This window comes from Amphibalanus amphitrite, unplaced genomic scaffold (assembly GCF_019059575.1).
Source record: "Amphibalanus amphitrite isolate SeventyFive unplaced genomic scaffold, NRLGWU_Aamphi_draft 000514F_arrow, whole genome shotgun sequence".
Classification (NCBI taxonomy): Eukaryota; Metazoa; Arthropoda; class Thecostraca; order Balanomorpha; family Balanidae; genus Amphibalanus; species Amphibalanus amphitrite.
The window spans coordinates 247,797-274,535 of NW_024882008.1; the positions used below are offsets into that span (position 1 = coordinate 247,797).

At 48.6% G+C, this 26,739-nt stretch overlaps 2 protein-coding genes across 8 annotated transcripts; one reads left to right on the top strand and one right to left on the bottom strand.

Moving 5' to 3' along the window:
* LOC122393078 (probable dolichyl pyrophosphate Glc1Man9GlcNAc2 alpha-1,3-glucosyltransferase) lies at window positions 1–9,664 on the top strand. Of its 2 annotated transcripts, none has more exons than XM_043388702.1 (8): window positions 1–181; window positions 3,779–3,845; window positions 4,968–5,135; window positions 5,704–5,808; window positions 6,118–6,286; window positions 6,570–6,806; window positions 8,267–8,372; window positions 8,687–9,664. In XM_043388702.1, exons 2-8 carry the CDS (start codon window positions 3,781–3,783, stop codon window positions 9,355–9,357), a joined length of 1,521 nt encoding a protein of 506 aa, XP_043244637.1. In that variant the 5' UTR covers window positions 1–181; window positions 3,779–3,780; the 3' UTR covers window positions 9,358–9,664. The 2 variants fall into 2 exon arrangements, with proteins under 2 accessions (XP_043244637.1, XP_043244636.1); XM_043388701.1 differs by lacking the exon at window positions 1–181 and adding an exon at window positions 1,025–1,047 and having other exon boundaries at window positions 8,687–9,505.
* On the bottom strand, window positions 9,491–25,867 carry LOC122393077 (major facilitator superfamily domain-containing protein 6-like). Of its 6 annotated transcripts, none has more exons than XM_043388696.1 (10): window positions 25,779–25,860; window positions 15,267–15,374; window positions 14,265–14,349; window positions 13,216–13,956; window positions 12,561–12,712; window positions 11,961–12,133; window positions 11,534–11,655; window positions 11,057–11,248; window positions 10,338–10,456; window positions 9,491–10,052 (listed from the first exon to the last, which is right to left on the bottom strand). In XM_043388696.1, exons 3-10 carry the CDS (start codon window positions 14,326–14,328, stop codon window positions 9,834–9,836), a joined length of 1,782 nt encoding a protein of 593 aa, XP_043244631.1. In that variant the 5' UTR covers window positions 14,329–14,349; window positions 15,267–15,374; window positions 25,779–25,860; the 3' UTR covers window positions 9,491–9,833. The 6 variants fall into 6 exon arrangements, with proteins under 6 accessions (XP_043244631.1, XP_043244630.1, XP_043244632.1 ...); XM_043388695.1 differs by having other exon boundaries at window positions 15,267–15,377; window positions 25,840–25,854; XM_043388697.1 differs by lacking the exon at window positions 25,779–25,860 and adding an exon at window positions 25,555–25,610 and having other exon boundaries at window positions 15,267–15,377.
* Window positions 25,868–26,739: the final 872 nt, after the last annotated feature.

A 26,739-nucleotide genomic window follows, 5' to 3' on the forward strand; every position in this document is an offset into this window, starting at 1 on the left:
TCGTTCGCTGTAGGCCTTGGCTGTATTCGCTGAAACCAAGGCTGAAGCGGATCGATATTTTGGGATTTTATTCGAGTTTATTCGAGTTTATTCGAGGAATCGGAGGGATCAGAATTAAGTTGCATTTAGTATTTACGAGTGGAGCTGCATATTCCATCCGTCAATGAGTTTTAAGATTCAGGTGAGTTTGTTTTTGAAGCTTCCTGTTTTTGCAAGTATATGACCAGTCAGTTATCTCTCATGCTCATTTCCCCATGCTGTGCTGAAATTCCTCGTGCTGTGCTGCATGCATTGATTTTAGAACAACATGGAAATCTGTTTGTAGCCATGTGGGCCATGTGATTCGTTGAGCAGCAATGAAATTCAATTTTTGATGTTACCTATCCTCATTTTGCAGTTTGCAGTGTAGACTCAAAATTGAGTCAAACCATGCCATATTGTCACAAACCAGAGTGCTGTTCACGGGCACCTGCGGTAGCTGTGGTAGCTGCGGCTCGGCGGTCAGCCGGGTAATGACGTCATTGAAAGTGGGGATGGGGCGGGTGGTGTGACGTCATACGGCTGTGGTCGGCTGCGGTCGCCTGCATCTCCTGCGGTCGAAACGATCCGACCGCAGCGGCCGCAGGAACCATTTGTCATACAAAGTGGTGCGGCAGTTGCGCATTCGTGTTACTTGGGCGCAACATTGACACAGCCGCCGCAGACGAACGCATGATGACGCATACACAAGTGGGCGTGACTTACAGCCTGAGATCTACCGCAGCTATCCCAGTCACCGCAGGTGCCCGTGAACAGCACTCATGCCATATTGTAAATGTGTTTGCATCACAGTCAAAGTGCATTATTGAGCACTGACGTCCAAAGTATGGGACTGTTGTGATGTGGTGTGTGTTCCGTGTGTGCTCACGTGTTTCATGGATGGAATGAAATTGAAATAGAGTGTATTTTTATTATCATTATTATTATTATTATTATTATTATAAACCATGTATTAACAGAAAATTGTTGATGCAATAATTTCATGCTAATAAATCAGAAGTACCATAGGTACCGTAAAATGGGGTGTTAAGGGACAGTGGGGTGTTAAGGGACAGTTGCGTGGGAAAAACTTTGAGTCATATTAACTTCCTAATTTGAGAAGGTTCAATAAAAACTTCAGTGTGGTAGTTGACACTGTTTTGCTCTTGACCATAGGAGAAAATGGTATGGTTTTTCATGCAAGTGATTTGGTTCAAAAATGGATTTGAGAATCATGCTACATTTTCACAAAATTGAAACATCTCCAAAACTCTGTGTGTACCACATAAACTAGTGGGTGTACAGGGAAAATGAATGCATAGGTGTATTGTCACATGTATTGCACATGTTTCATGAAAAACTTGTGCAAATCCACCCATTCATTCATCATCCTCTTCCTCTTTTCCGGATACATGCATATTTTGAGGTCGATGTGGGGTGCTAAGGAACAGGGAAGAAAAAATAAAAAAATAATATCTAAATATAATTTAATTAAGTAGGCATGGAAAACACCAAATTCCACATAAAATGCTGGCAAGTTCATGCTTTTATCTCGAACACATCTTAAGTTATGTAACAAAACATCTCAACACTCTCTTTTACAATGATGGGTCAATGGAGACTGATGTAAGTAAATGTGATGTCATCATAAAAAGGCTAAAACAAAGAGGGCAACATAATGACAAGTGACAAGCTTCAACATGGGTTTTTATTGATGACAGAAGATTACTTTTTGGTTCTGTTTACCTTATAATTAGCACACTTTCCACAAGCGTAAACTGCATTACACGTAATTGGCTAAAAAGGTCATTAGTGGTGAATGAACCTGACTTGTTTTGTGACAGAATATGCAAAACATTTCAATAAATAAATTGTGTGCCCTTCCACACCCCAATTGTGGGCATTTGATGACCATTTCTTGGAATAATATAGGTGTCCCTTAACACCCCACATTGGGGTGCTAAGGGACAGTGATGAAAAATAATAAAAAATAATATGCAGGACAAATCTTAAAAACTTTAATGTGGCAGGCATGTAAAGCACCAAATTCCACATAAAATGCTGACAATTTGATGCTTCTATCTCCAACCATTCTTGAGTTATATAACAAAACACCTCAAAACTGTCCCTTAACACCCCATTTTACGGTAAGTATTGTTGTGTGGTCTCACTTTTCAGCCATAGAAGGATGTGTTCTTTCAATTCATGTTTTGTTTGGTGAGTTTCTTCAGCTCTTAACCCGCGCCCCAGTGGCGGTCTCAGCCAACTTCGCCCTAGTGAGGGGGGGGGGGGCATATGTTACCACCCACCTCTAACTCAAAAACTAAGAGGGCTAGAAAGACGCGGTAAAAAGCTGTCGATAGCTCTCAATGTGTACGTTTGAAAGTATTTCGGTCATTTTTCACCTTAGAGCAATATTGGGGTCACCAGAGGTCATCAAAGGTCAAAATTTGCCAATTGTCATTATATTTTTCAGAAAACATGCCGCTATCTCAGGAACTATGGTAGCTAGAAAAACGCATGGAACAGCAAACGATAGCTTTTGAACTCTTCTTTTGAAAAGGTCATTATCAATATTGACCTCAGGTCAACGGTTTAGCCTCCAGAGGGCATAAACTCCAAAAATAGCTGTTTTTACGAAAAGTGTTTTTCGACAATAACTTTCGACTACAAAAAGCCACGACATTTCTATTGCCAGAATCGTGTTCCCCTCGCCGAGACGCGTCGAATGAACTATAATTTGACCTTGAAAGGTCAACTTGAAAATTTGACCTCAGGTCAAGGTCATGACCTTACCGGAAAAGGTCATGTTGCATATCAGTCGATGCGTCTCAACAAGGCAAACACAATGAGACCATCCCCAGCGTTCTATCTCTTTCCAATCGCGAGTTATTGGCAAAGAACTGTTTGTAGCCTCAAGTGACCTCGGATGACCTGTCTAGAGGCTATCAGCAAAAATGACACCTTGGTCATCACAAGTGGACTAAATCATTATGATTCTGAAATATTTGGACTGTTCCTATGCGTACACACGGATCTAGAGGCATTTTCATTTTTCTCCATTGACTTGTAATGGAAAGGTCACGCCACTGAACTGACCTTAGGTCACGGATATTAAAAATCCGAGATATACAAATTGTAGGCGCCCATAACAGCATGCAATCCACCAAGTTTAAAGCCTTTCTGACAAACACTGCAGGCTGGACATGATTGCAAACTTTTTTTTAGGCTTGGTCAGTTGACTTGACCTGGTGACCTGACCTGACATGACCTGGGGTCAAAAATTTCACACATTGTCCAAAATTGATGTACCAAAAGCTACCCCAAGCGTCGAGGCGCTACGCGCCGCGGTTTTTTATTCACACGCAAAAAACGCGACAGGGTGGTAACATATGCCCCCCACTGGGGCGAAGGTTAAGGGGTGCAAATGGAGGAAATCACAAATTTTTTTCTCTGGCCGATCCTGTCAGCTTGTAAGTCTCCTGTGTATCATTTTTCAGACAATGCTGCACCAGCACAGCAGTTCAGCACAGTATCACCAAGGGCTCACAGCTATCCACACAAATTTCACACCACAAGCTGTTAATCTGCAGTCTGCACTGCAACTTATGCCAGTGGAATGCTGTGGTCCTGTACAGACACAATCTTGACAGACATTATTGTCATAGGTACTTTTTTGTCTTTGGATAAGTAATGATCAATAGAATCAAAAGAAAAATCAATACAATATTTTCCATTAACAAACGTTCTCTTATTTCAGGAATGGACTCTATTTATGAAGTATTTATTCTAACCAGCTGTTTGAAATTGCTCCTGATCCCAGCATAGTAAGTAAAGATCATTGTACTCATTCTTGCTGGCATTTGCTACCTCCCAAATTGAGATTGGGTTTTGTAGAAAAAGTAGTTAGGTACTCAGTGCTCTTCATGAGAATGTGCTAATTTTTCCTGATCTGAATCCATACTGGTAACTGATGACCTCTCAAAGTCACAGGTCAGGTCAGAGACACAGAAACAATGTTTTGATATTGTGAATATCGAATAAACAGCTTTTACCTGCATCAGTCATGTTCTTTCCTGTTTTACAGATTGAACTAAACAACTGGATGGAGGGGAGGAAATCCTGTTCATGCATCTGAAAGAGCTATAAAATTTTGATTACTCTGACCCCGACTCTGGTTACAACTGGCAACTTCGGCGGATTCCGATTTCGCAGCCATTTCCAGAAAATTACCCCCCCCCCATTTTTCCCGACCCCAAAATCTCATCGGATGTGCATCGATCTCAGGGGTACGGGTGGTTCCTGGTCGGAGCTTGGGGGGAGTTGCCCTGCCTACCCTCTTCCGTCGCGACACTAATGGCAGGTATCGATATCCAGATCACAAAAAGATCGCCGCTTACTGCCGAAAATTGCGTAGTTTGACGTTATAGCTCAATGACCCCTGAAAGTGAGCTAAAAGCTGTGTCAGAAAAAGTGAACTGTGTCTCAAAGGTGAAGAGAAGGGTGCGCCGTGTCTAGGCCGGATCAGCTCACTCAATCCGGAGATACCTATTTGCAGAAAACCATACAGGGTATACCTACTGAACCGCTCTGTCATCGATGGTTGATGTTGATGTGCTACATGTAAATGCCATGAAAAGAGTTCATGTGCTTCTTTGAAGGGATCCCTAGACTCTATATGAAAATGAGGACTCTATTAGTATTTTACATATTAAGCCTTGGTCTGTGGGTGTCACTCATTAGACTTTTTACAAGGCATGAGTGAATGGCATTTTACAGTGAATGTGGCTCTTCATTTCTTATGCATTAAATATTTAAATATCAACATAGCTTTATTAAGTGTGGTTTTCCTTCAACGTGACATGTCATACAAACTGCCATTTGATATCAGACACAAAGTTAAGTATAGTTTAGAGCTATGGCTGGCGCTGTCATTACTCCCATTTCAGCCGCAGCACGGACTTTGAGGTTCACCGTAACTGGCTGGCTATCACACACTCCCTGCCGCTGGAGCAATGGTACACAGAGAGCACGTCAGAGTGGACGCTGGACTACCCGCCGCTGTTCGCCTGGTTCGAGTACTGCCTGTCGCAGCTGGCCGCCTTCTTCGACCCCAGGCTAGTGCTAAAACTCCGCGCTGCATATCTTTCTTGAATTTCTTTATCTCATTTATTCAACACTGATTCAATATACTGGTGAATTGAGGCATTCTGCTCCGGTTCTGACATCTGTTTTGTCGAATGCAATCATTGTGGTCCAGAGACCAGAACTAACTAATATGTTTCGGTTTTAATTAGTAAATGTCTGTGCCGAAATGGGATGTTTGGTGTTAAAATTTGGTCTTGTGGTACCTTTGGCACTGAGTTTGTGTATTCTACAACGTCATATGATTGAGTGCAGATCTGCATTCTGAAACTCTTTCTGCTCAGAATTAGGAAGGACGCTAGTTACGCTTAATTACGCAGGACGCTTTCTGAGCCAGAAAGCGTCATTCTGCTGAGCGTACAGACTAAGCTGGTGGCCGACATTGAGGAAATGAAGAAATGTTTGATCACTATAACTGCAAATGTTCCCTACCATAGACCTCGGTATACAGAGGTCTATGCCCCTACCTATACGTCAATAGTTATTGGCATCAATGATTGTTTTGCTTTTCCCGCTGACCGAGCCGACGTCACGTTGCAGAATGCTGGAGGTGCAGAATCTCAATTACGCCTCGCCAGCCACGATCCTGTTTCAACGCCTGACTGTCATCGCTAGCGACTTTGTGCTTCTGGTCGGCGTAAAAAAGTAAGCAGGGAATATGGGCCTACCCCCTCCCCCCATAGTAGCAGCAGCTTCCACCTTCACCTAATAGAAAAATGAACAGCCGTATAGCAGGGCTACTGGTACTTGACCTCTCTCTGGTAGGCTTTTGAGTATATGGTCACTTTCTATGTGCACAGACATCGTGCCCAGTGAGGGGACCTACGTGACTCCCTTTGACCCGTCTACGGTCTATGACTATTGTCTATCTCTCTCCAGGTGTGCGGATACCGTGCCCGGCCGGGGTACCTACCTAACACGCTCTAATCAGTGTGTGATGTATTTACCCTCCAGGTGCGCGGACACTGTCCCCGGCCAGGGGACCTACCTGACCTCTCCCCGGGTGCGACTGGCGGCGCTGACTCTGGGCAGCGCCGGTCTTATCATGGTGGATCACATCCACTTCCAGTACAACGGCCTGCTGATCGGACTGCTGCTCATCAGCTACGCGCACATGACGCAGGTGAGACCGGACGGGAGTCAGACAGACTGAATGTTGTCGTTATGTGGAGCTGAATACTGCAATGAGGTCGTGGCTGTCAATTTTATTACACTGGTGGTTGATTCTGGTACTTCCTGGATAACAATACCTATTGTGCGTTAAAAGCTACGCTCGTGTTAGTATTTAACGCTCCCGAAACTTGTGCCCATTTCAAGTGAGAAGTGACTTCTAAAAAAAAGTCGTCACTTGTGAACCAAACTGAGCCTAGCCTGCGATTCTCATAAATTCACACCTCTCTCCGCAGGGCCGCTTCCTCAAGTCGGCGTTCTTCTTCACGGTGCTGCTGAACATGAAGCACATCTTCCTGTACCTGGCGCCGGCCTACTTTGTGTTCCTGCTGCGGAACTACTGTGTGACGATCCCTGCCGGTGGCTGGCTGCCTCGCCCGCAGCTCGCCAACACTGCCAAACTGGGTCTGGTGGTGCTGGGTGTGTTCGGCCTGTCTCTGGCGCCGTTCGTCGCGCTCGGCCAGCTATCCCAGGTGAGTTCGGAAGATTCCCTCTTGTTGGTCGCAGAGCGGAGAGTGGGTGCTTGGGTGAAGAGGATGCATCTTTTTTAGCTTCCGACTGAGGTTAGTGGTGTGAAAAATGCCGTATTTTCTTGGTTGACGCTCGACACATTGCAAACACAATATGAGCCATGTATGCTATTTAGCGTGCCTTCGGCATCCGGAAAATAGTATCGTTTGGATATTCCCCGGCGGAAAATTATTGGTGAGCGCCTATCTTCAGCATGTCTCGTTACGGGCGTTCTACGACATATCGACAAATAAAAAATTAAATTTGCATCCTCATATTTTATTTTTCGTTGAGAACTGGTGTAAGGGGTTGTGGACTTTCGAGGTCAACATACATGTGTTTCGATGCGGATCGACGAGAGGATCACGATGGTGATATTAGTTTGTTCCTAGCTGGGATACCTTGAAAGTTATTCGAGAAAAACTTCATATATATGTAGTGCCGCAATTTTGACTTCCTTTTTGCTCCTGTGACGTCATCTTTGACCTGACCTGAAAATGACCTCAGTAAAAATCATAGACCTTATCCGTGTGTACCCTGCACCGTTTACCGATTGTCGCTATCTTGCTTTATTCTCGAGATCTCGCTGTCGCTCCTGCTCGTAATAATGGACAGGTCATAAAAATGACCTGACCTGAGGTCAACGCAGGGCGATAGCCACTTTTTTTATTTTCGCATATGAATGACAATTGATAAGGCTTCAATCTTCAGTGGGGAAAATATCAAGGTCACTCTTCGAAAAATAGGTCAAAAGGTCACGTGATCAAAATTTTCAAAAATTGAGAATCCGAGATAGCCAAAATGTTTGTTGGTTGATTGTGAGTTGAATCATATAAAGTTTTTATCGTATAAAACCAATAGTTTTTTAGTTATAGGCCGCCAAACATAGGGCTGCAGCGCGACCTCCAGGAATTGCCCGAGGCTATATGTATCTCAGAAACCGTTGTTCGAAGAAAAAAATCCTTGCCACAGCTGGCTTCCCCGCCCATCACAACCCATTAGACCAATTTTAAGCAAAAAAAAAAAATATGAGGGTGCAGCCTGCAGGGCACTTGTCGATTTGTCGTGGAACGCCCCGTTATCGCGATACCGAACGTGATCCCCGATAATTCTCTCTGATCCCGAAAAATTCTCCCCGATTGTCCGGATGCCGAACGCACGCTGTCTGTTGAAAGTACCGATACACGGGGGAAGGAAGTACCGGTGGACCAACGGCCAAAGTCGGTGCGACCCTTTCCCTGACCCTACCTCCCCGACATCCCCATCCATCCTCCTGTCAATTGGTTCGGTGACTCTCGAACCTAGCAGCCCTCCCTCGGTCGGGCTTGATGGCAACGCTACGGCACCGTCTATTAGTTATATGTGTCCAATTCCTCGTCATGTCTCATCTGGGGCCTATAACGTGTTCATCTCTGTCCGGCAGTTGATGTCCCGTCTGTTCCCGTTCAAACGCGGACTGTGCCACGCCTACTGGGCTCCCAACATCTGGGTTTTCTATAACCTGGTTGACAAGCTCGCAGTGTTCGGTGGTGAGTATCGGTGTGATAGGATAGACAGCATTGCTGAATGGTATCTGGCACGAAAACTTTGGACTTCACTCAATTAGGGTTGCTTATATGTTAGGCGGTTTTGATGTCTTGTAAAAGAATTGACGAATTTAAGCTAGGGACGCATTAAACATATTTTGAGTGTGTAGATCCTGACCCTTTTTCAAAGTCCTTTCATCCATGATTACCAACTTTATCTGTCCCACTGCAGCTTCATTTTCTATCGTAGACTGTCTCCCTGTCGGGTACTCAGTCACTGTCTCTATGTCTGACGACTGTGTGTCTCTGTCTGACAGCGCGGCGTCTCGGTGTGTCGGTGCCCGGCTCGGGGGCGGCCTCCATGACCGGCGGTCTGGTACAGGACGTGGAGCACGCCCTGCTCCCTGCCGTTCGTCCGGCGGCCACGTTCACGCTCAGCGCGGCCGCCATGCTGCCCGCCCTGGTCACCCTGTGGCGCCGGCCGGCCGACGCGGCCGCCTTCCTGCGCGCGCTGGTCCAGTGCGCGCTGTGCTCGTTCCTGCTGGGCTGGCACGTGCACGAGAAGGCCGTGCTGCTGGCGGTGGTGCCTCTGGCGGTGCTGGCGCTGCGCAGCGGGCCGGAGGCGCGGCTCTACCTGCTGCTCTCGGCGGCCGCTCACGTATCGCTCGGCCCGCTGCTGTTCGCCGGCCGAGAGGCGCCGGCGCGGCTCCTGCTGGCCGGTCTGCACGCCGGGTACGCGGCGCACGCGCTGCCGGCCGCCGCCGGCCCGCCCAGCCGCGCCTACACCGGCTACCTGGCCGGTCTGGCGGCCGTGGCCGTGTATGACGTCATTGGACACCGGGCGCTCGGCCTGGATGGCCGGTGGCCGTTCCTGCCGCTGCTGATGACGTCACTCTACTGTGCAGTGGGCGTGGTCTACTGCTGGCTGGCGCTCTACTGGCATATGCTGTTCCGGGTAGAGGGAGGACAGAAAATCAAGGTGCGCTAGTCGCACCGCCATGTGATACAAATTATGGGTTTATCGTGTGCCTTGGGTGTTATTTGGCCATGTCAATTGCCAGTACCTGTTTTGGGGATTCCCTTGTGTGTTTCACTAGGGGATGGGTCCACACAATACACAATCCTTTTCTATAAAAGATGTATTTGATCACTTCGGCAAAGTAAAGCTCAGTGTCCCTAAGATGGGCGACTCCAATTCCGTTCCAATCTTGGAGACCATTGTCATGTGAGAAAATACAGCGTCGTGTTGAAGGTTGGAACGGAATGAGAAAATATCACTGATATTGACTAACAAATGCCGCAAGCTGGCACTGTTTCACGCATTGGTGAATATGAGCGTCACTGAGTTGTTACCTTTGAACTAAAACGTTGTCACCATGATAAATGGTGTCGGAAAACAATGAACACCTACACCACGCCATTCAGTCACAATCACCCTCACCCTGTCACCCTCACTCACACGGTCTAGGCGTCCCCGTTGGGTGTTTCTGGCACTAGAGGCGCCTCGGACCCCTCCGGCGCCGCCCGGTTGTCCATGGGCTTCATCTCACGCAGCATGCTGTCCGGCGTGGCTGTGCGGTCGGCGTCGGAGCCGGAGTTTGCCGGCTCGGGACACCAGCGGCTGGTGATACAGTGGAGCACCACGTACAGGACGGACGCCGCCACGGAGATAAGGCCGAATATCTGACAAAGGAGACGACAGGGGTTGTAAGGTTTTGTTTGAAAAATATGGGACTGGGAGAGGCGGGATCAGCAGAAATTAGTTTACAGCCTTCATAAAGCCTGTCAATAAAGACCCAATTCCCTAGTCCCCAAGTCGGACTGCAATAACTGCCCATCGAAGATCAGGCATGGACCTGGTCTGGAGCCACGGAACAATGCTGAAAATCACGAAAAAAAGAGCGGGTGTTGTATCCTTTCCTCTTCTTTGTGATCACGAGTAGAGAGCCGACTTCTCTCCATACTTACCCGGAACATCATGGCGCCGCCGACTGAGCCGTACAGGATGCCGCCAAAACCGCTGCCGATCGCCACGCCGACACACTCGAAGGACGCTCCGACCAGGCCCTGCAGCGTGGCTGTCATGCCTGAGGGTAGAAAGGGTGTGTCAGTGAACAGCTCCGACCAGGCCCTGCAGGACCATCAAGACCACTGCCGGGAGGAGGTGCGGAGCGACAGAGTTATCGCGGCCCTGGCGGCCGCGTTCAGGACCCTGCAGAGCGGTCAGGCTACAGTCGACCGAGGTCGACCTGGAGGGAACAAACAAAAACAACAACCAGACCCTGCAGTATTTAGACGCCATGACTGACGGTAGCAGAGGTATGCTAGTAAGTAGCTCCGACCAATCCCTGCAGAATAAATGCCAAAGATCACTGGCCTTGGTGTGGTAACACTGCAAACACTCCGACTGGACTGTCTCCAACGTTCAGTGGCGACACGTCAAAAACCACAGATTACGCTAACCAAGCGAACAACCGGTAAATACAGTTTCCTCAACGGATCTGGCAGGGCCAAATAAAGTTCGACAACAATGAACATCCTGAAACAACGTGGACACGTCGACCCTCCCATGCCCCCCCCCCCGTCCTGGACAAAACCGACAGCGCGAAAGCTTGTCAGATTCCCCCCCCCCCCCCCGACAACATCCTTCCCCATCAGCAACCCTTCTCTCCCCGTCTGCGTCTTACCGGGCGGAGCGACGGCGCAGGCGTAGCCGACCATGTTGGCGTAGAAGAGGCCGAAGGTCAGTCCGTTCAGCAGCTCGATCGGCAGCACGACCCACGGGTTCTTCAGCAGCGAGTAGAGCAGGAAGCGGACGCCGAAGGCCAGCAGCACCACGGTCTGGGTGTACACGTGACCCAGCTTACGGATCACCCAGCCTGACGGCCGAGACGAGTGTGAGAGGGTGGGGCTGTAGGTCGGAGTCGGAGCATAGCTGTGTTGCTGTTGACCACCTGTGTCACTGTTACGGTAAATAACGAACTGACAACATGCTAATGAAACAGTGTTCCAACTGTGCAGTGTCCATTCAACAGTTAGCACGAAAAACATGCTTGATTCTTGAATATCATGCATTATTACTGTATAGTGTATAGTGTACAAAATATCGTAGTTTTCCATCCAATTAATAAATACGGCGGCCTGCGGTGTTTCCGATCTCTTACCGGAGATGAAGAAGAAAGGCACCTCTCCGAGGAAGCACTGCACGAGCAGCGTGAGGCCCGAGACCAGGCTGATCCATTCGAAGGCGGAGCAGTCCCAGGCCAGCGCTACGTCCTGCAGGTGGCTGTATAGTAGGGAGGGCGCTAGGTTAGCGAGTGGAAAAGGTATTACGCGAAAACGTATGATGAAACAACCAGCTGCCACAGCTGGTGAATGAATCGCTAAAAGGAAAATGAGGGTTGAACTGGAAGAGGTGTTACAAACAAATATTCATGATTACATTTTTTGACTACAGAAACTCCACTACTGGCGCGCTCTACATAAAGACAAATCACCGTCATTTTCCATATTATGACATCAGCTACTTCTAGCCTCCAAATATCACAGTACGGTAGCAGCACGTCTCACACTCCCCGACTAGTAACTCACAGGAAGAAGAACGTCCACAGGAGTCCGGTCATGGTTCCCACCACGCAGCAGCTGAGCACAAACAGAACCACGGCCGGACGAACCAGCAGCGCGCCCAGGCCGGCCAGGAACCGCGGCCGGGCCTCCTTCAGCGCGGAGACGTGCAGCTTGGTGCAGGCCATCATATTCAGCACCTATAGAGGGGGCAGGCCGGAGGGTTAACTCAGAGTTGACTGAGGCTGGGCAGATACATTCGCAGCAGCACGGATCTACGCACCGGCGCAGAGCGTAAAGGAGACAGTGAGGTGGAACATTGACCAGTGAGTGGTGTCACAGGTCCTGCCAGTCAGTGAGTGTTAATATAATGATATCAGCGTCTAAGTCTCAAAAATTCATACTGAATGCAAATCGCATCGACTGAAGTCCGCTGTCCAGTTAGTATCAGCTGTCCCACAAGCCACTACCCCCGCGTTCGATGTCTCTCGGACGACGAAGATTCTACGCCGTCCGGCCAATCCCGTTCAAGGTCAGCGGGAGCTTGGCTGCGGTTATGGAACGTGATTGGCCGGACGACGTAGAATCTTCGTCGTCTGAGAGACATCGAACACGGGATAGTCTCACCATCATGCCGATGAGAAGGTAGAAGGCCGGCGAGTAATCCTTGGTGTCGCTGTTCCGGCTGGCCACGTCCACCAGGTACCCGGCCAGGAAGCTGAAGATGCCCCAGCCGAAGGAGCCCCACACGCGCTGGTAGCCGTACTTGGACGGGTCATCTGCGCACAGAGGGGAGGGAGGGGGGGGGGGGGTCGCCAGGGAGGGTCAGATGTCGGGTTCGACGTTATTGTAGCCTTGCAGGCTTGATGAGCTTGACTTATGAATGTGAAGATACCAGCCAGTAGCCACCACGAGATGAGGAGCTCCATCAGTTTAATGGATACCGGTGACTGGTGATCCATTATTCATCACGTTGTGACAGCTGTGTTATGATAAACCGTGTTCACATGTCACCTATACTCGTAACATGGAACAAGATGGACAGACGAGGACAATAACAAACGACATTCGAGTGTCCCTTTGTCATCACTGCTTGTTTAGCATATGTTATGACAGTTCCCGTCCCATGTCTCATGTCAAGACAGACATGCCTTATTACGTGTTTACAACTGCACGTCATGTCGGAACAGCTCACTACGTTTGTCATTCCAGGGTGGGCAAGAGAGGAAGATGGGTTCACGCTGTCAGCCCCTGTTGGGAGGGAGGAAAGAGCGTAACTCACCGAGCAGTTTGAAGGCGATGGTGTCGGCCAACGGTATTGTGATTGAGGTGCCGTCCCAGGCGAGTATCAGGAACACCAAGAACACCCAGAACTGGCTCGTCTGGTAGTAGGCGCTGGCGTCCACCGGCCGGCCGTTCAGCAGCTTCATCAGCGGCCGATCGGCGCAGCTCAGACTGCAATTGGTCGTCTCGGGGTCCACACAGGCCGGGTAGTGCGTCACCGTGCCGTTCACCGATACGTCCTTCAGCGGCAGGTACAGACAGAGACCCTCCACGTCCAGGGCGAACAGGTTGAGCTGCAGCGGCAGCTGGCCGCCGGCCGGCCGGCACCAGTCGCTCTGCGTGCCGCAGTCGGGCCAGCGGTCACAGCGCAGCGCGCACTGAACCGTGTCGTTCCGGGCTCCGGCGGCGGCCGTCAGGCGGGCGGCGTGGCAGTGCGCCTCGCGGTCGGCACACTGCTTCACAAACGCCGCCGGGCCGCACTTGAGCTGCACGGCGGCGGCCAGCGGCGCCGGTGGCGCGGCCGGCAGGAAATTCAGCGTGATGTAGCCGACCGTGGTGACCACCAGCAGGCAGAAGAACACCAGCTTGTGTCGGTGGGTGGCGTCGGCGATAGCGCCCACCACTGGTCGCATCAGGGCCGCCACGACGGGTAGGACGACATAGACGGCGCCCACACCGACCTCCGAGATACCCAGCTGGCGGGCGTACACCGGCAGGAACGGCAGGATCGGCGCCACACCTGCCGCCGGCGAGAGCACAGACGTAGTGTAAACACAGACACACAAAAACACCAACAAACACAGGTGTGTAGGGGTCACGGCTGACTCATATTCAAGGTTACCAGCGAGGGCATACAAGGCAAGATACGCAACAGTTTACAGTGATGACACTGCAATTGCAGCCAATGCGCGAGATATAACCAGTCAGAGGAAAATTAAAGCAGATAACGCTTCACTAAATCATTCCCTTTACATTACAACCTATTTTATTTCTTGAGGTAACTACAACAAATTAACTAATGATCGATAAGTAGGTAAAAGGACTTACCACCAAAGAAGAAAAAGTAAAATGCCTTTATTGGCAAAAGCTTAGCATTGACTTTCAACTTCATGGTGAAATATCGTTAGGTTCCCTGGAAAAAGAAATACAGATTTATCAACAGCGGACGGCAATGGACTCCGTTGAGAAAGCTCAGACGTTTAATGCCACAAAATACCGTCCTGACCAATAAACTGATCAGCTCACCGCAAATGCCAAAGGCTCACTGTGGGTTGACACGTCCGCAGTCACGAGACAAACACGGTAGCGCGGTGACCTTTCGCCTTACAGCGGCGCGGTCTCCTCAGTGGCCTCCACAGAGCCACGCTCAGACAACCACCCGTACTTTGGACTCATAAAACCCACACAGAACGTAGGCTGTGGCGACAGCCTGGCAGAGTGCAGCTAACGGTCTATGTTAGCTGTAACCCGCGCTCTGCGTCACTGACATGTGTCTGGAAAGGCCTATTACGTACGGTAGGAGCGTCATGAGCCAGGGCACTGCGGCGGTATAAACGCCAGCGATATCAATAATCATCCTACGGACCTGAGATCTCAGGACTCATGACACTCTTATTGCACTGCAGTAATATCGATACCTATATAATCCTACGGACGTGGGGCCTCAAAATTGGTCAGGCTTACCCCAAAGGGCCGATGCAATTTTTTTTTCTCCTTCCGAATGTTTCGTGACACGTCTCAGAAGACGTCATTGATCAAAACAGGCAGAGACATTCAATGTGGCAATGCGAATCTTCGAAAGCTTTCAAACATAGGCCCTACTAGTTCTGGTAAGTTTGAACAAATACCATGAATTATCATTTCACAGTAAACCCATATCGCTGATTGCTGTTTCGTAGACCGAGTTTGGGGATATCAGGCAGTCAACTGGCACACACGCGACAACGAGGACCAGATGGACCAGATACCAATTACATCTCCTCACAGAGGTTAACCACCACTTGGCCACACAGCCAGCTCCAATGAGCCTCCAGTTGAATAACATCTCACCTTTCACGCTGCGGTGGTACGAGCCCGGTCCCGTCTCCTGCACAACTGCGGGCCCGCCGCCAGGCCTCGGGTCCCACTCGACCTCGTCCCTCTCCCTCCTCACTCCGCCTGCTGACAGGACCGCCGCTCACACGCTGAGTCAGCATGAAGGATGGGGGGGGGGGGCAGTGTGGCTAAATTCATTTTACGTTAGGGGAGGATGTAGAAAAAAGGCCTGAAAGGATGTCCTTATTTTGATAAAACTTGACTTCGACCCTTTTTATGTCACGAGAAAATGATGTAGAAGTATTAAATACTGATAAAACTTTGAAGGCATCCTGATATTCGGGATGTTAAATGAGGTTTAAGTTGGGTCATATATTTGAGCATTTGGGGTATTTGAATGGTTGTCTTGGCGTGTTGTAAGAGTTTGCGAGGTTTGTGTTTCTCTTGCTCCTAGATGTTTGGGTTCGAGGTTGTTATGATGAGTCGTGACTGCTGTGTGGATGTTTTTATTTGTATTTTTAGGATGTCATTATACTTTTCATTATGGGCGGATTTCCCCGCATCATTACAATTTTGGACACACTGTGGGGGGGGGGGGGTCGACAGTCGTACATCCCTCACGCCAGTTGCGAGCACAGAGCACTGCAGAGCCTGGTAGGGGGCGGGATTGCATTGCCATTGCAGGGTGACGACCGAGCACATATGACCAGCGACTCAACGAACAGACCAGAAGCCCCACGAACTCGAAACGGACGGAAAGCGGATAGATATTGCACGTCAATGTGTGGCAATGGCACCGGATAGGCTACCGCAGAGTGGGTTGCAATGGATATCTAGCTCAAACAAAGAGGCACAAGCTCACTTCGTGTATCGGACAGCTGAATGCAATCTCAATTTCAGCACCGGATCCACTATTGACTGAATGGGGTGTTAATCGTCAAACACCCCCTTCTCATCTCCCCCCCCCCCAGTTGACTGTTCTCGATTGTTCAGAGAACCAGCAATGCGCGGATCGCCTTGCCATTTCCTGTAGCTTGTTCTACATCAATTTTACATACACAATTCGTAAATTTTGTTTCGTTTCGTCGATTGTTGGTAATGGTCGATTTTCAGTGGTCTTCAGTGGCCCTGCATTGTCTGACGTGTCCGTGTTGATGGCTATAGTGCGACTGCGCTGCTGGTTACTGGTAGCCCCGAGAGCTTTATAGGCCAGTCTCTTGTCCATGAACATGCATGTGCGTGATTGGCTAAACACTGTATCGTTGGCCGCCACTGTTCTTTCAGTTCAAACACTCCGCTACGCTACTGCCTGGTCGACCTTACCCTCTATGGTTAGGCGTGTACCTACCTACTCAGCTGTAAAACTGTCGGTCCTGCCAACCCTGTGATGTGACCTCATCTTGGGACAAGATTTCATGCGACAGCACAGGCAGTGTAACGGTTCAGTTTATGGGGCATAAACCGCCACTAAAGTGTCTATGGACTAGCGACCCTCTCTGTTCCCCCACCTTCGTTGTTCGCCAGCCTTTCTCCTGACTGCAAACCGGTTGCAGTCAAAACTCAAACCCCCCTCGACTTCGAAGTTCGAGAGGTAGAAAACCTCCCGGCCGATGCCTTCTCCAGAGCGTACTGTGCGACGTTTAGCTCCGATACCCTAGTGGAGCCCACAACTCTCTCTGCCACCCCGCCGTTACCTAAATGGTACACTTCATCCGTTCTCGCTACCTGCCATTTTCATTTGATAACGCCCGAAGCAAGTTCTTCATGCCAAACTTGCGCTGAGTGAGAACAAAGGTTTTACAGACCGCCTCAAGCTCACTCAATCAAGACTGCCCAGCCCGTTGAGCGTCTCAACATAGACTTCAGGGGCCTTCTTCCGACGTCGTGTCATAATCAATCGCTATCTGTTCTTTGTCGCTGACGAGTTTTCACGCTTCCCCATTGCGTTCCCATGCGCAGATATGACGACCGCCACGGTCACCTCGTGCCTTTATCAGATGTTCGCGATCTTCGGCATGCCGGCTCTACATTCATTCAAACAGGGGAGCGGCCCTCGTATTGGCTGAGCTGCGTCGGTTCCTCAGCAGTAGCGGTGTCGCTTGCAGCTGTACTACACCGTATTATCCCCGCGGTAACGGCCCATGGGTGAAACTTTGACATCACCATTGGGGTCCCAAACGTCCAAGGGGGCCTCCATTTAGTGGGGGCCTCCAAGCAATTAGGGGCCTCCAATTGCGGAAGCGGTAATTTACGAACTACGCCAGGGCCTCCTCTAAGAAATTTTCACTGGGGGACCAGAGGCTCAGAAGCCAAATTTAGGGTACCCGCAAATCCAGTTTTCTCATCGGATTTAGGTCACTTATTTTTCGTCACAGCTCGGATGCCATGATCTTTTTTTTTAATATTAACCCTCGCCGGCACAGGGGGGGGGGGGTTAATGCAACCCCCCCTTAAGGTTTTTCGCGAATAACTCGCGTAAAAAGCGGCCGATCGCAACAAAACTTTCAGTACCCTCGCATTGATCAATTTTACACCTACCCTGAAAATTTCATGACCCTGACCCCAATGACCTTTAACCTGTGACCTCTTTTCCGAGACTATGTTTGGCCGGAATCGCGATTCGGCGTATGTCGGCTAACATTAGCCGCGCGTTTGCAAGCTTTTTGTGGTTTCAAACGTTCAAACATGTGATTTGATGGCGCTCCCATACATTAGGGTGGGTGTCAAGTTCACCTGAAGGTCAGGTCAGGTCATTGACCTTTGGTGACCTCGGGTGACCTCGGCTCACTTTTTCGAGTTTTACATGTTTCTAGGCTAGTTTTTGGAGCGGAATTCGAATTTAGCAACAATTTGAACATTTACGAAGTAGTTTTTGTGCCTTCGTAACATGTTACGAAGCTGTCAGAGGCGGTTGACACGTATTACGAATACCCGTCGCAACCCCTACCGGTTGACCTGACCTGACCTGACCCGACCTGGTCTAAATGCTTAAAGACATCATCTCTGATCAAAACTAACACGATATTCGTGATCAGCACCCCGGAAAACCACATAGCAGCCACAATTTACGACTTTCTAACAGGTCCCGATTTTCCCGGTTTTCGGGTCATTGACCTGACCTGGAAGGTCACCCGATGACTTAGGACCTTAAAATTGGGTATCATCGGCTTCGTCTCGTGACGGGCAACACGCTCGTTTTTTCCGCGAAGCTCTAGCTCGATCAGGGGCCAAACGCGAGGGGGGGTCGTACCAACCCCCCCCCCCCTTGTGCCGTCGAAGGACGCAAAATGGCCTGTGCCGGCGAGGGTTTTGATAAAGAAAGGGTAGGTCACCTGACCCTACTGGTGGATCCAGGCCAGCAGGGTGACATTGTATGTAAATATCCCCCGCGGCGTCCGAAATCGACGAAAATTTCTGGCTTTTTCAATTTCGACAATAAAACAAAATGCCTTTATTATAGAAAAAAAAAAATAATTTAACGGCACAGCATTGCACAACGAATCTAGTCGACCCCAGAAAATGTGAGGGTTAACCCTCGCCCGCACCTGGGGGGATGGTTGCCACCCCCAATTTAGTTTTTCTGCTCTACACTGAACATTTTTAAAGGTAGAAACCTGATTTTTTTGTATAACTGCTTTTCTATCTTTTCTCAGCGTCTATTGAAAATTTCAAGTTTCTGTGGCTTTTGGGTTTGGAGATATGACCTTGTTCTTCAGGTCATGTCATGCCCTAAATAACGAATAACCAATATCTTGCGTTGGCTATGGGCCTTGTGAGCTTTTGACACCCTGATTTCGGCTTTTTTTTCGCCAGTCTTACCTCCCACCTATCATTGAACATGTTGTTTTGCGATGTAAAGATGTCAGGGTCAGGGTCAAGGTCAACCTAGGTCATCTAAAACTATTGCGTTTTAGACAAGCTGAATTTACTTTTCGTGAAGTTTCTTTGACTGCATGTTTAGTAAAAGCTTCTCAGTTCATATCATGTAATAGGGAAACACAAACCAATCTGTGCACACATCAGTACATACACAGACATGCACAGACATACAAACACATATCATTGACCTTGACCTAACTTGACATGAAATGACCACAGCCAGCAAATTAGTCGGATAGTGTGACAAAGAGCTGTTCTAGCTGGCTTGGCACCAATACGGCAGCGTCATCGGTATATGATGGGTTGGTCCGCTGCTTGTGTAGGTATTTTATTCTACATCACCACAATTTTTTCTTACAAGATTTTAAGCTTCCCGGTCAAGAGCAACAGATTCTTTGGGAAGAGACGAATCCAATGATACCAAATTTTATCTCATCAGGTCAGTCATTGACCTTCCAGGTCAGGTCAAACTAAAGAATGTTGCTGTTTGGGCTCACCGTTGCCCGTTGGAATATCACGTGTGCTGCTCACCATATACCGATGACGCTGCCGTATTGTGGTGCCAAGCCAGCTAGAACCTCTTTGTCACACTATCCGACTAGGTTTTTGCTGGCTGTGGTCATTTCAGGTCAAGTTAGGTCAAGGTCAATGATATGTGTTTGTATGTCTGTGCGTGTCTGTGTGTATACTGATGTTTGCACCGATTGTGAATGTGTCCATATTACATGAGATCATGAACTGAGAAGCTTTTACCAAAAATACAGTCAATGAAACTTCACGAAAGTAAATTCAACTTGCCTAAAACGCAATATTTTAGACGATCTAGGTTGACCTTGACCCTGACCCTGGCATCTCTACATCATCGAACAACATGTTCCATGATAGGTGGGAGGTAAGACTGGCAAAAAGGCCGAAATCAAAGTGTCAAAAGCTCACAAGACCCATAGCCAACGCAAGATAGGTATTGGGTATTTGTCATTTGGGCTATGACATCACCTGAAGAATAAGGTCATATCAGTATCTCCGAAACCAAAAAACCACAGAAACTTGAAATTTTCAGTGGACGCTAAGAAAGGATAGAGAAGCAGCTATACGAAACATCCGGCTTCTAGCAATCAAAATGTTGAGCGCAGAGCAGAAAAAACTACCTTGGGGGGGGGAGTGACAACCACTGCCCCCCCCCCCCATGTGCGGGCGAGGATTAAATAATTTGAATATCAGGACAATAATTTATTCAAACAGGTACTCCAACAGAGTCCCGCTTTATATAGGTGACCTCAGATTTGTGTAGCATCTAAGTTGCCCAGGGAGCCTTTTATTTGTAGGTACAGTACAGAGAGCCTCCTACTTCGACTACTTGCACAGAGAGCCTCCTTTTTGTACATACAGGGCGTTGCAGGTAAATCCGACACTTGGAAAAAACGTGTTTATTCGAGTGCTATGCTCACGATGAAAAGTTTGGGCAGTATGTTACATCTCTATGATCAATTGCCTTCCCCAAAACACAAACACAGGATCGCCAACGGACGCCCCTACGTCTTCCAGCAAGACTCCGCCCCGGCGCACAAGGAAAGGACGACGCTGGCGTGGCTGCTCAACAACGTCCCTCACCACTGGTCGCCGGACTTGTGGCCGCCCTCCTCACCTGACTGCAACCCCCTCGATTATTTCTTCTGGGGCGTGATCGAGGCCAAGACCAACAAGCACGCACACAATACCGTCGACTCTCTCAAGGCCGCCATCATGGCAGAGTTCGCCGCCGTAGACAAGGACACGGTCGCCAAGGCGTGCGAATCATTTCGCCCTCGGCTTGAGATGGTCGTCGCCGCCGACGGCGGTTACATCGAGTAGAAGTGCAGCATATGACTCGAACTGGTGCTGAATAAAATGCCAGGCCTGTGTGTGCAATATTCATGCTTTCATTGCCGGTTTCGTATTTTGCCTCTCAAGTGTCGGATTTATCTGCAACACCCTGTACAGCTGAGCTTCTACAGGTCGAGCGCCGTTCTCCTATTTGTACGTACAGAGAACCTCCTACTGTTACAGAGGGCCTCCTATTTGTCTAGGGGGCCTCCTATTTATCCAGAGGTCTTTTATTCGACCAGGGGTCTCATATTTGTGCAGGGGTCTCCTACTTGTCCAGGGGCCTCCTTTTTTGAAGGGCCTCCTTTTTGTTTAGCGAGCCTTCTATTTGTCCAGGGGGCCTCCTATTCGTCTAGGGGGCCTCCTATTTGTCCAGGAGGTCTCCTGTTTCTCCAGAAGGTCCCCATTTATCCAGGGGCTTCTATTTTCCAGGGGCTTGCTCTTTATCCAGGGGGCCTCCTACGTGTTCAGGGGCCTCCTATTTGTCCAGGGGCCTCCTATTTATCCAAGGGTCTTTTATTCGAACAGGGGTCTCATATTTGTGCAGGGGTCTCCTACTTGTCCAGGGGCCTCCTTTTTTGAAGGGCCTCCTTTTTGTTTAGGGAGCCTTCTATTTGTCCAGGGGGCCTCTTATTCGTACAGAGGGCCTCTAGCTCCTACTTGTCCATGGGACCTCCTTTTTGTTCAAGAGGTCCCCTATTTGTACAGGGGGCCTCCTATTTGTCCAGGGGGCCTCCTATTTGTTCAAGGGGCCTGCTATTTTTCTAGGGGGCCTCCTGTTTGTCCAAGAGGTCTCTTATTTGTCCAACGGGCCTCCTACTTGTTCAGGGGGCCTCCTATTTGTCCAGGGGGCCTCCTTTTGGTTAAAGAAGCCTCCTATTCTCCAAGCGGCCTCCTATTATCCAGAGGGCTCCTATTTTTGGGGGGCCTCCTCTTTATCCAGGGGGCCTCCTATTTATCCAGGGGCCTTCTATTCGTCCAGGGGGCCTCCTATTTGTCCAGGGGGCCTCCTAATTGTCCAGGGGGCCTCCTTTTGTGAAAGGGGCCTTCTATTTGTCCAGGGCTCCTTTTGTGAAAGGGGCCTCCTGTTTGTCTAGGTCTAGGGTCTCCTATTTGTCCAGGGGGCCTCCTATTTTTGCAGGGGGCCTCCTATTTGTACAGAGGGCCTCTGACTTGTCCATGGGGCCTCCTATTTGTTCAGAGAGCTTCTTATTTGTACAGAGGGCCTCCTATTTGTCTAGGGGCCTCTTATTTGTCCAGGAGGCCTCCTGCTTGTCCAGAGAGCCTCCTATTTCTCCAGGGGGCCTCCTGTTTTCCGGGGGGCCTCCTACTTGTTCAGGGGGCCTCCTACTTGTTCAGGGGGCCTCCTATTTGTCCAGGGGGCCTCCCATATGTCCAACAGGGCCTCCCTCCTATTTATCTAAGGGGCCTCCTATTTATACAGAGAACCTTCTATATGAACATCGGACCTCCATTTGTAGTGGCTGGTGCGTCTCGGGGGCCTCCACTATTGGGGTCCCAAAATGACAATTGGGGTCCCAAATGTTCGCATTGGGGTCCCACATGGGACCTCGAAAGTATACAAAGTTACACCCATGTAACGGCCAGTGTGCGACATAACGGCGTCATATGGAAGGCCGTTACCCTCGCTTTACGATCCCATGGTCTCCGGTACAGCAGTGGGAGATGGTCCTGCAAGGCGCCTAGCCCTCTATTCAATCACTGCTAAGCACGTCTTCTAACGTCATCCCTCGCGAGCGCTTGCTTGTGTACAGTCATCACTCTATGTCCATCACTCTAGGGTGCTTTGTCCCCTCTTGGCTGATGTCGACAGGACCTGTGCTGCTGAAATGACATGTCCGTCTCTCAGAGTATGGTCCTTTGGTAGAAGGGTTGGAGTTGCTCGAAACACTCAGTTTGTTCATGTTCGTTTCTGGGATGGAAATGGAAGAGTCCACTAGTTCTGTGCATGATCTGGACCCTTGTGGCCTGTGGTGATGCTCCACTGTCTGATCGAAATGCTGATAAAGGCAGAGCTGTCAGCTGATGCTGCAGACCTTAGCGCCTCTAGCCTCCTGAGATATTCCTGAAGTGCCACTGACACTTGACAGTGAATCAGGAGCCAAAGGAGAGTCTTTCACTCAAGGGTCTTATGATTGGGCATCCTGTCCCTGACCTGACTCTGAGCCATCACAGATTCAGTTGTGTTCTGCAGCAGATGAACCCCATGACCCATCCCACTGGGAAGAGTAAAATGTTACCTAACACTGATCACTATCGTATGTTGCGCTAATCTTGTACTAATTGTATAGGTATTGTGTGTGGATCTGTGTCTTTTTTGGCCCACCTGTCTATTCTGTAAAGGAGAGAATGTGGTGATTGTTGAATGGGTATGCATGAGTTTCACATGCTGCTTGATAAGGTTAATGCCTAAAACACCTGCTTTTTGTTGCAGGTAGGGTGTGCCTTATTTGCTGAATAAAGCCAAAGCTATGAAATTTGCATGTGCTTGATATGAATTGCAGCTTGAGCTAGAAAGCTTGGCTCACCACACCTTCCCCACCCCCAGTACAAGTGATGCCAGCTTTGCCCTGTGAGGGTAGGGGGACGGGGAGCAGGTAAATTGGTGGATGGTGAAAACAGGGTATCCAGGGCATTGTAATCAAGGTTCTTGAAATTCACTTACGCAGACCATGTGACCAAGATTTTGACTCGAGAGAGAGAGAGAGAGAGAGAGAGAGAGAGAGAGAGAGAGAGAGAGAGAGAGAGAGAGAGAGAGAGAGAGAGAGAGAGAGAGAGAGAGAGAGAACTTCTTGGTGATCAAATGACTAGACTTGGCAGTATGCCACTTCGGGCGGAAACACGGAGGTCCCCAAGCGTTTTCGTTTTAATTATATGAATCCAATTAGTATCACAACATGCTATAATCCAACTATCTAACATTCCCTGCCAGTAAAATGCAACAGCTTACCATTTAAAGCTGGCAAAATTGACCCCAAAACACCACATACCTCACCCCTCGCAACCGACGCTGACGCCATGCTGGTTACGGCGGATGAACACAATTTATAAACAATCAAGGCTGCAAAAATATCAGATGCGTTTCGCGTGCACAATTTTTTATCGCAGCCAGAAATGACAAACAATACCAAGGTTCTCAAATTGTTATGTCTAAAGCGCGGACAACTTTAAATTTGAGAAAAGCGATTATTACTCGATGAAATTCAAAGAGGTGTCCTAACCTAACCTAACCTAACCTAACCTAACCTACTGATTTTTGCCTACCGAGCTTAAAGAAACCTAACCTAACCTACTGAGTTTGCCTACCAGGCATAAAGAAACCTAACCTAACCTAACCTAACCTAACCTACTGATTCTTGCCTACCGGGAATCCTAACCTAACCTAACCTAACCTAACCTAACCTACTGATTTTTGCCTACCAGGCATTAAGAAACCTAACCTAACCTAACCTAACCTAACCTACTGATTCTTGCCTACCGGGAATCCTAACCTAACCTAACCTAACCTAACCTAACCTACTGATTTTTGCCTACCGGATAAGGAAATAGTTACTTGCAGGAATAGATTGCAGGCAATAGTAAATCAAATATTTCCAGGTTAAGTGGTCATGCATCAGGCTTCAGGCCTTCGGCCTGAAGCCAGATACATAACCACTTAACCTAAAAATATTTGATTTACTATTGCCTGTAATCTCTCCTAAGGCATTGCCTTCGGCACTGCACTGCTTCGCCACGAGTTGGCCACAGACGAAAACATATACAGTACAGGCGAAGAAATGTTGGACGAAGAATGAAAATATGTAGAGACAAAAAAATGCACGGACCAAAAAACGAAAATAAAGAAAATGCACGAACGAAAATATTTACGAACGAGACATTTCTGAAGACTTTTCAGAAAAGTCGCTATCATTCGTCGACAGATCTGGCGCATCTCGTAAGGCGCTTTACCGAAAAAGAAAATTACCGAATTCTCTTCTATTAAAAATTAAAAATACAGAACCGTAATTCCAAAATTATTTGTGTATATCTATCACTTTTTCATAAAAAATAGTACTCCCCCCCCACCCAAAACCCCGGTTTCCCACAGTTCCCCTAGTGTGTTGGGTTTTATGAAGATACTACATTTCTGCGTAATGGTATTTAACAACAATTGACATGTTGACAACAGACCGTCGTGCGGCTCCACCGAGATCGTGGTAAGAATACGATTAGTTAGCTTTTGGTCTTAAAATTATCGATCAGATAACTGGAAACCACATTATTCTTACTAAACATGAGTTTCTCTATAGAATGATGTCTATATTATAGGGATTAACCAATTTTGAAGCGGGGACCTCCATGTGTACCGCCGCCACTTCTCATACCTGATACCCTCCAACCGTTTTCACCATCAACCGACAAAACAAGCATGTTCACTTGGGGCCCAGTTAGCATGTTGTTGTTGGATTAGTCACTGGTCTTATGTTCCCCACAAAAGTGATTACCAAAATAAAAGAAAATGACTGCATGTGCATGCAATCACATGTTACCTAATACCTACCCTTACCCTTAGCCAAAAAATAAATATCAATCACAATTCACACGAGCCGGTTTATATATATAGCCTTGCACGAGCCCCAAGAAACTGTCAGGAGATCGCTGTGGCTGCTGCAACACCCTATTAGCAATCGCACTGCGTTTTCTATTTTACTTTGTTGAATTGGGGTATTTTGGCCAAAGGTATATAAATATATGACCATTTCATTCCCAAATGCTTGTACTCACGGCCCTCACGGCTCACCGATGCCTATAAAAACCAGATAAAAACATCTAAAAATGTTATCACCGTTATCACGTCCCGTTCAGCACAGTGTGGTTATATAACTACAAAACAAACCAATTTCCATAGTAGTCGATGAATGACGTCATCAAATTTATAATCTTCAAATCAGCGCATTGCATTTCTTGCTTTGAAGTTTTAATGACATCATACCCATTCAAAGAAATATGACGTCAATTCTAGTGTGTAGATGGCTGAATACAGTTTTTTTGTAGCTCTTGCATCATTTATGTAAAAGTTCACAAGACATGCAGTAGCTAAATGTTAGTTATATGACTGAGTTTTTAGCATTGGCCTGATTTGTCTGAACCGAAACTGACATAACGTGTAGTCTGGACTCCCAGCCGGTAAATATTGTCCCAGCCCTTCTATTACCACACCGTTCCGTGCTTCTATCCTCAGGATACTGAAATCCTCCTCCACGCCGCAACCCTCCTCCGGGCTGGACAGGCAACTTTATCTCATGCGGGCTGCTCCCTTGGAGCGGCACCGCTGCTCCCGAGGGAGCGCACCCCGTAGCCGGGTGCAGTGAGTGCCTTGGGGCTGGGTGGCCTGTCCTCTGGACGAGCTCAGCCCCGGCGACTCACTAGGGTGCCTGCCCAGACCAATGTCTCCCCCTATATCCTATTATCCTCCCGGCTCTGAAATGGTCTCATTGGACCGAAAGGGCCTAGCCTAACCCAACAAAACAAAAACTATTACCACGTCTTTATCCCATGCGGGCTGCTCCCGAGGGAGCGCAACCCGTATCCGAGTGCAGTGAGTGCCTTGGGGCTGGGTGGCCGGTCCTCTGGACGGGCTCAACCCCGGTGCCTCACTGGGGTGCCTGCGCAGACCAATGTCTCCCTCTATATTCTATCATCCTCCCGGCTCTGAAATGGTCTCATCGGACCGAAAGGGCCTAAC

Bases quoted from the DNA above. Each gene is read 5' to 3' on its own strand.
- LOC122393078 (XM_043388702.1), top strand. From the start codon at position 3,781: ATGGACTCTATTTATGAAGTATTTATTCTAACCAGCTGTTTGAAATTG. The intron at 3,846-4,967 runs GTAAGTAAAGAT...CTCCCATTTCAG, and splicing joins TTGCTCCTGATCCCAGCATA to CCGCAGCACGGACTTTGAGG. The intron at 8,373-8,686 runs GTGAGTATCGGT...TCTGTCTGACAG, and splicing joins CAAGCTCGCAGTGTTCGGTG to CGCGGCGTCTCGGTGTGTCG.
- LOC122393077 (XM_043388698.1), bottom strand. From the start codon at position 14,328: ATGAAGTTGAAAGTCAATGCTAAGCTTTTGCCAATAAAGGCATTTTAC. The intron at 12,134-12,560 runs GTGAGACTATCC...CCCCCTCTATAG, and splicing joins ACCTTCTCATCGGCATGATG to GTGCTGAATATGATGGCCTG. The intron at 10,457-11,056 runs GTAAGACGCAGA...TTCTACCCTCAG, and splicing joins CTGCGCCGTCGCTCCGCCCG to GCATGACAGCCACGCTGCAG.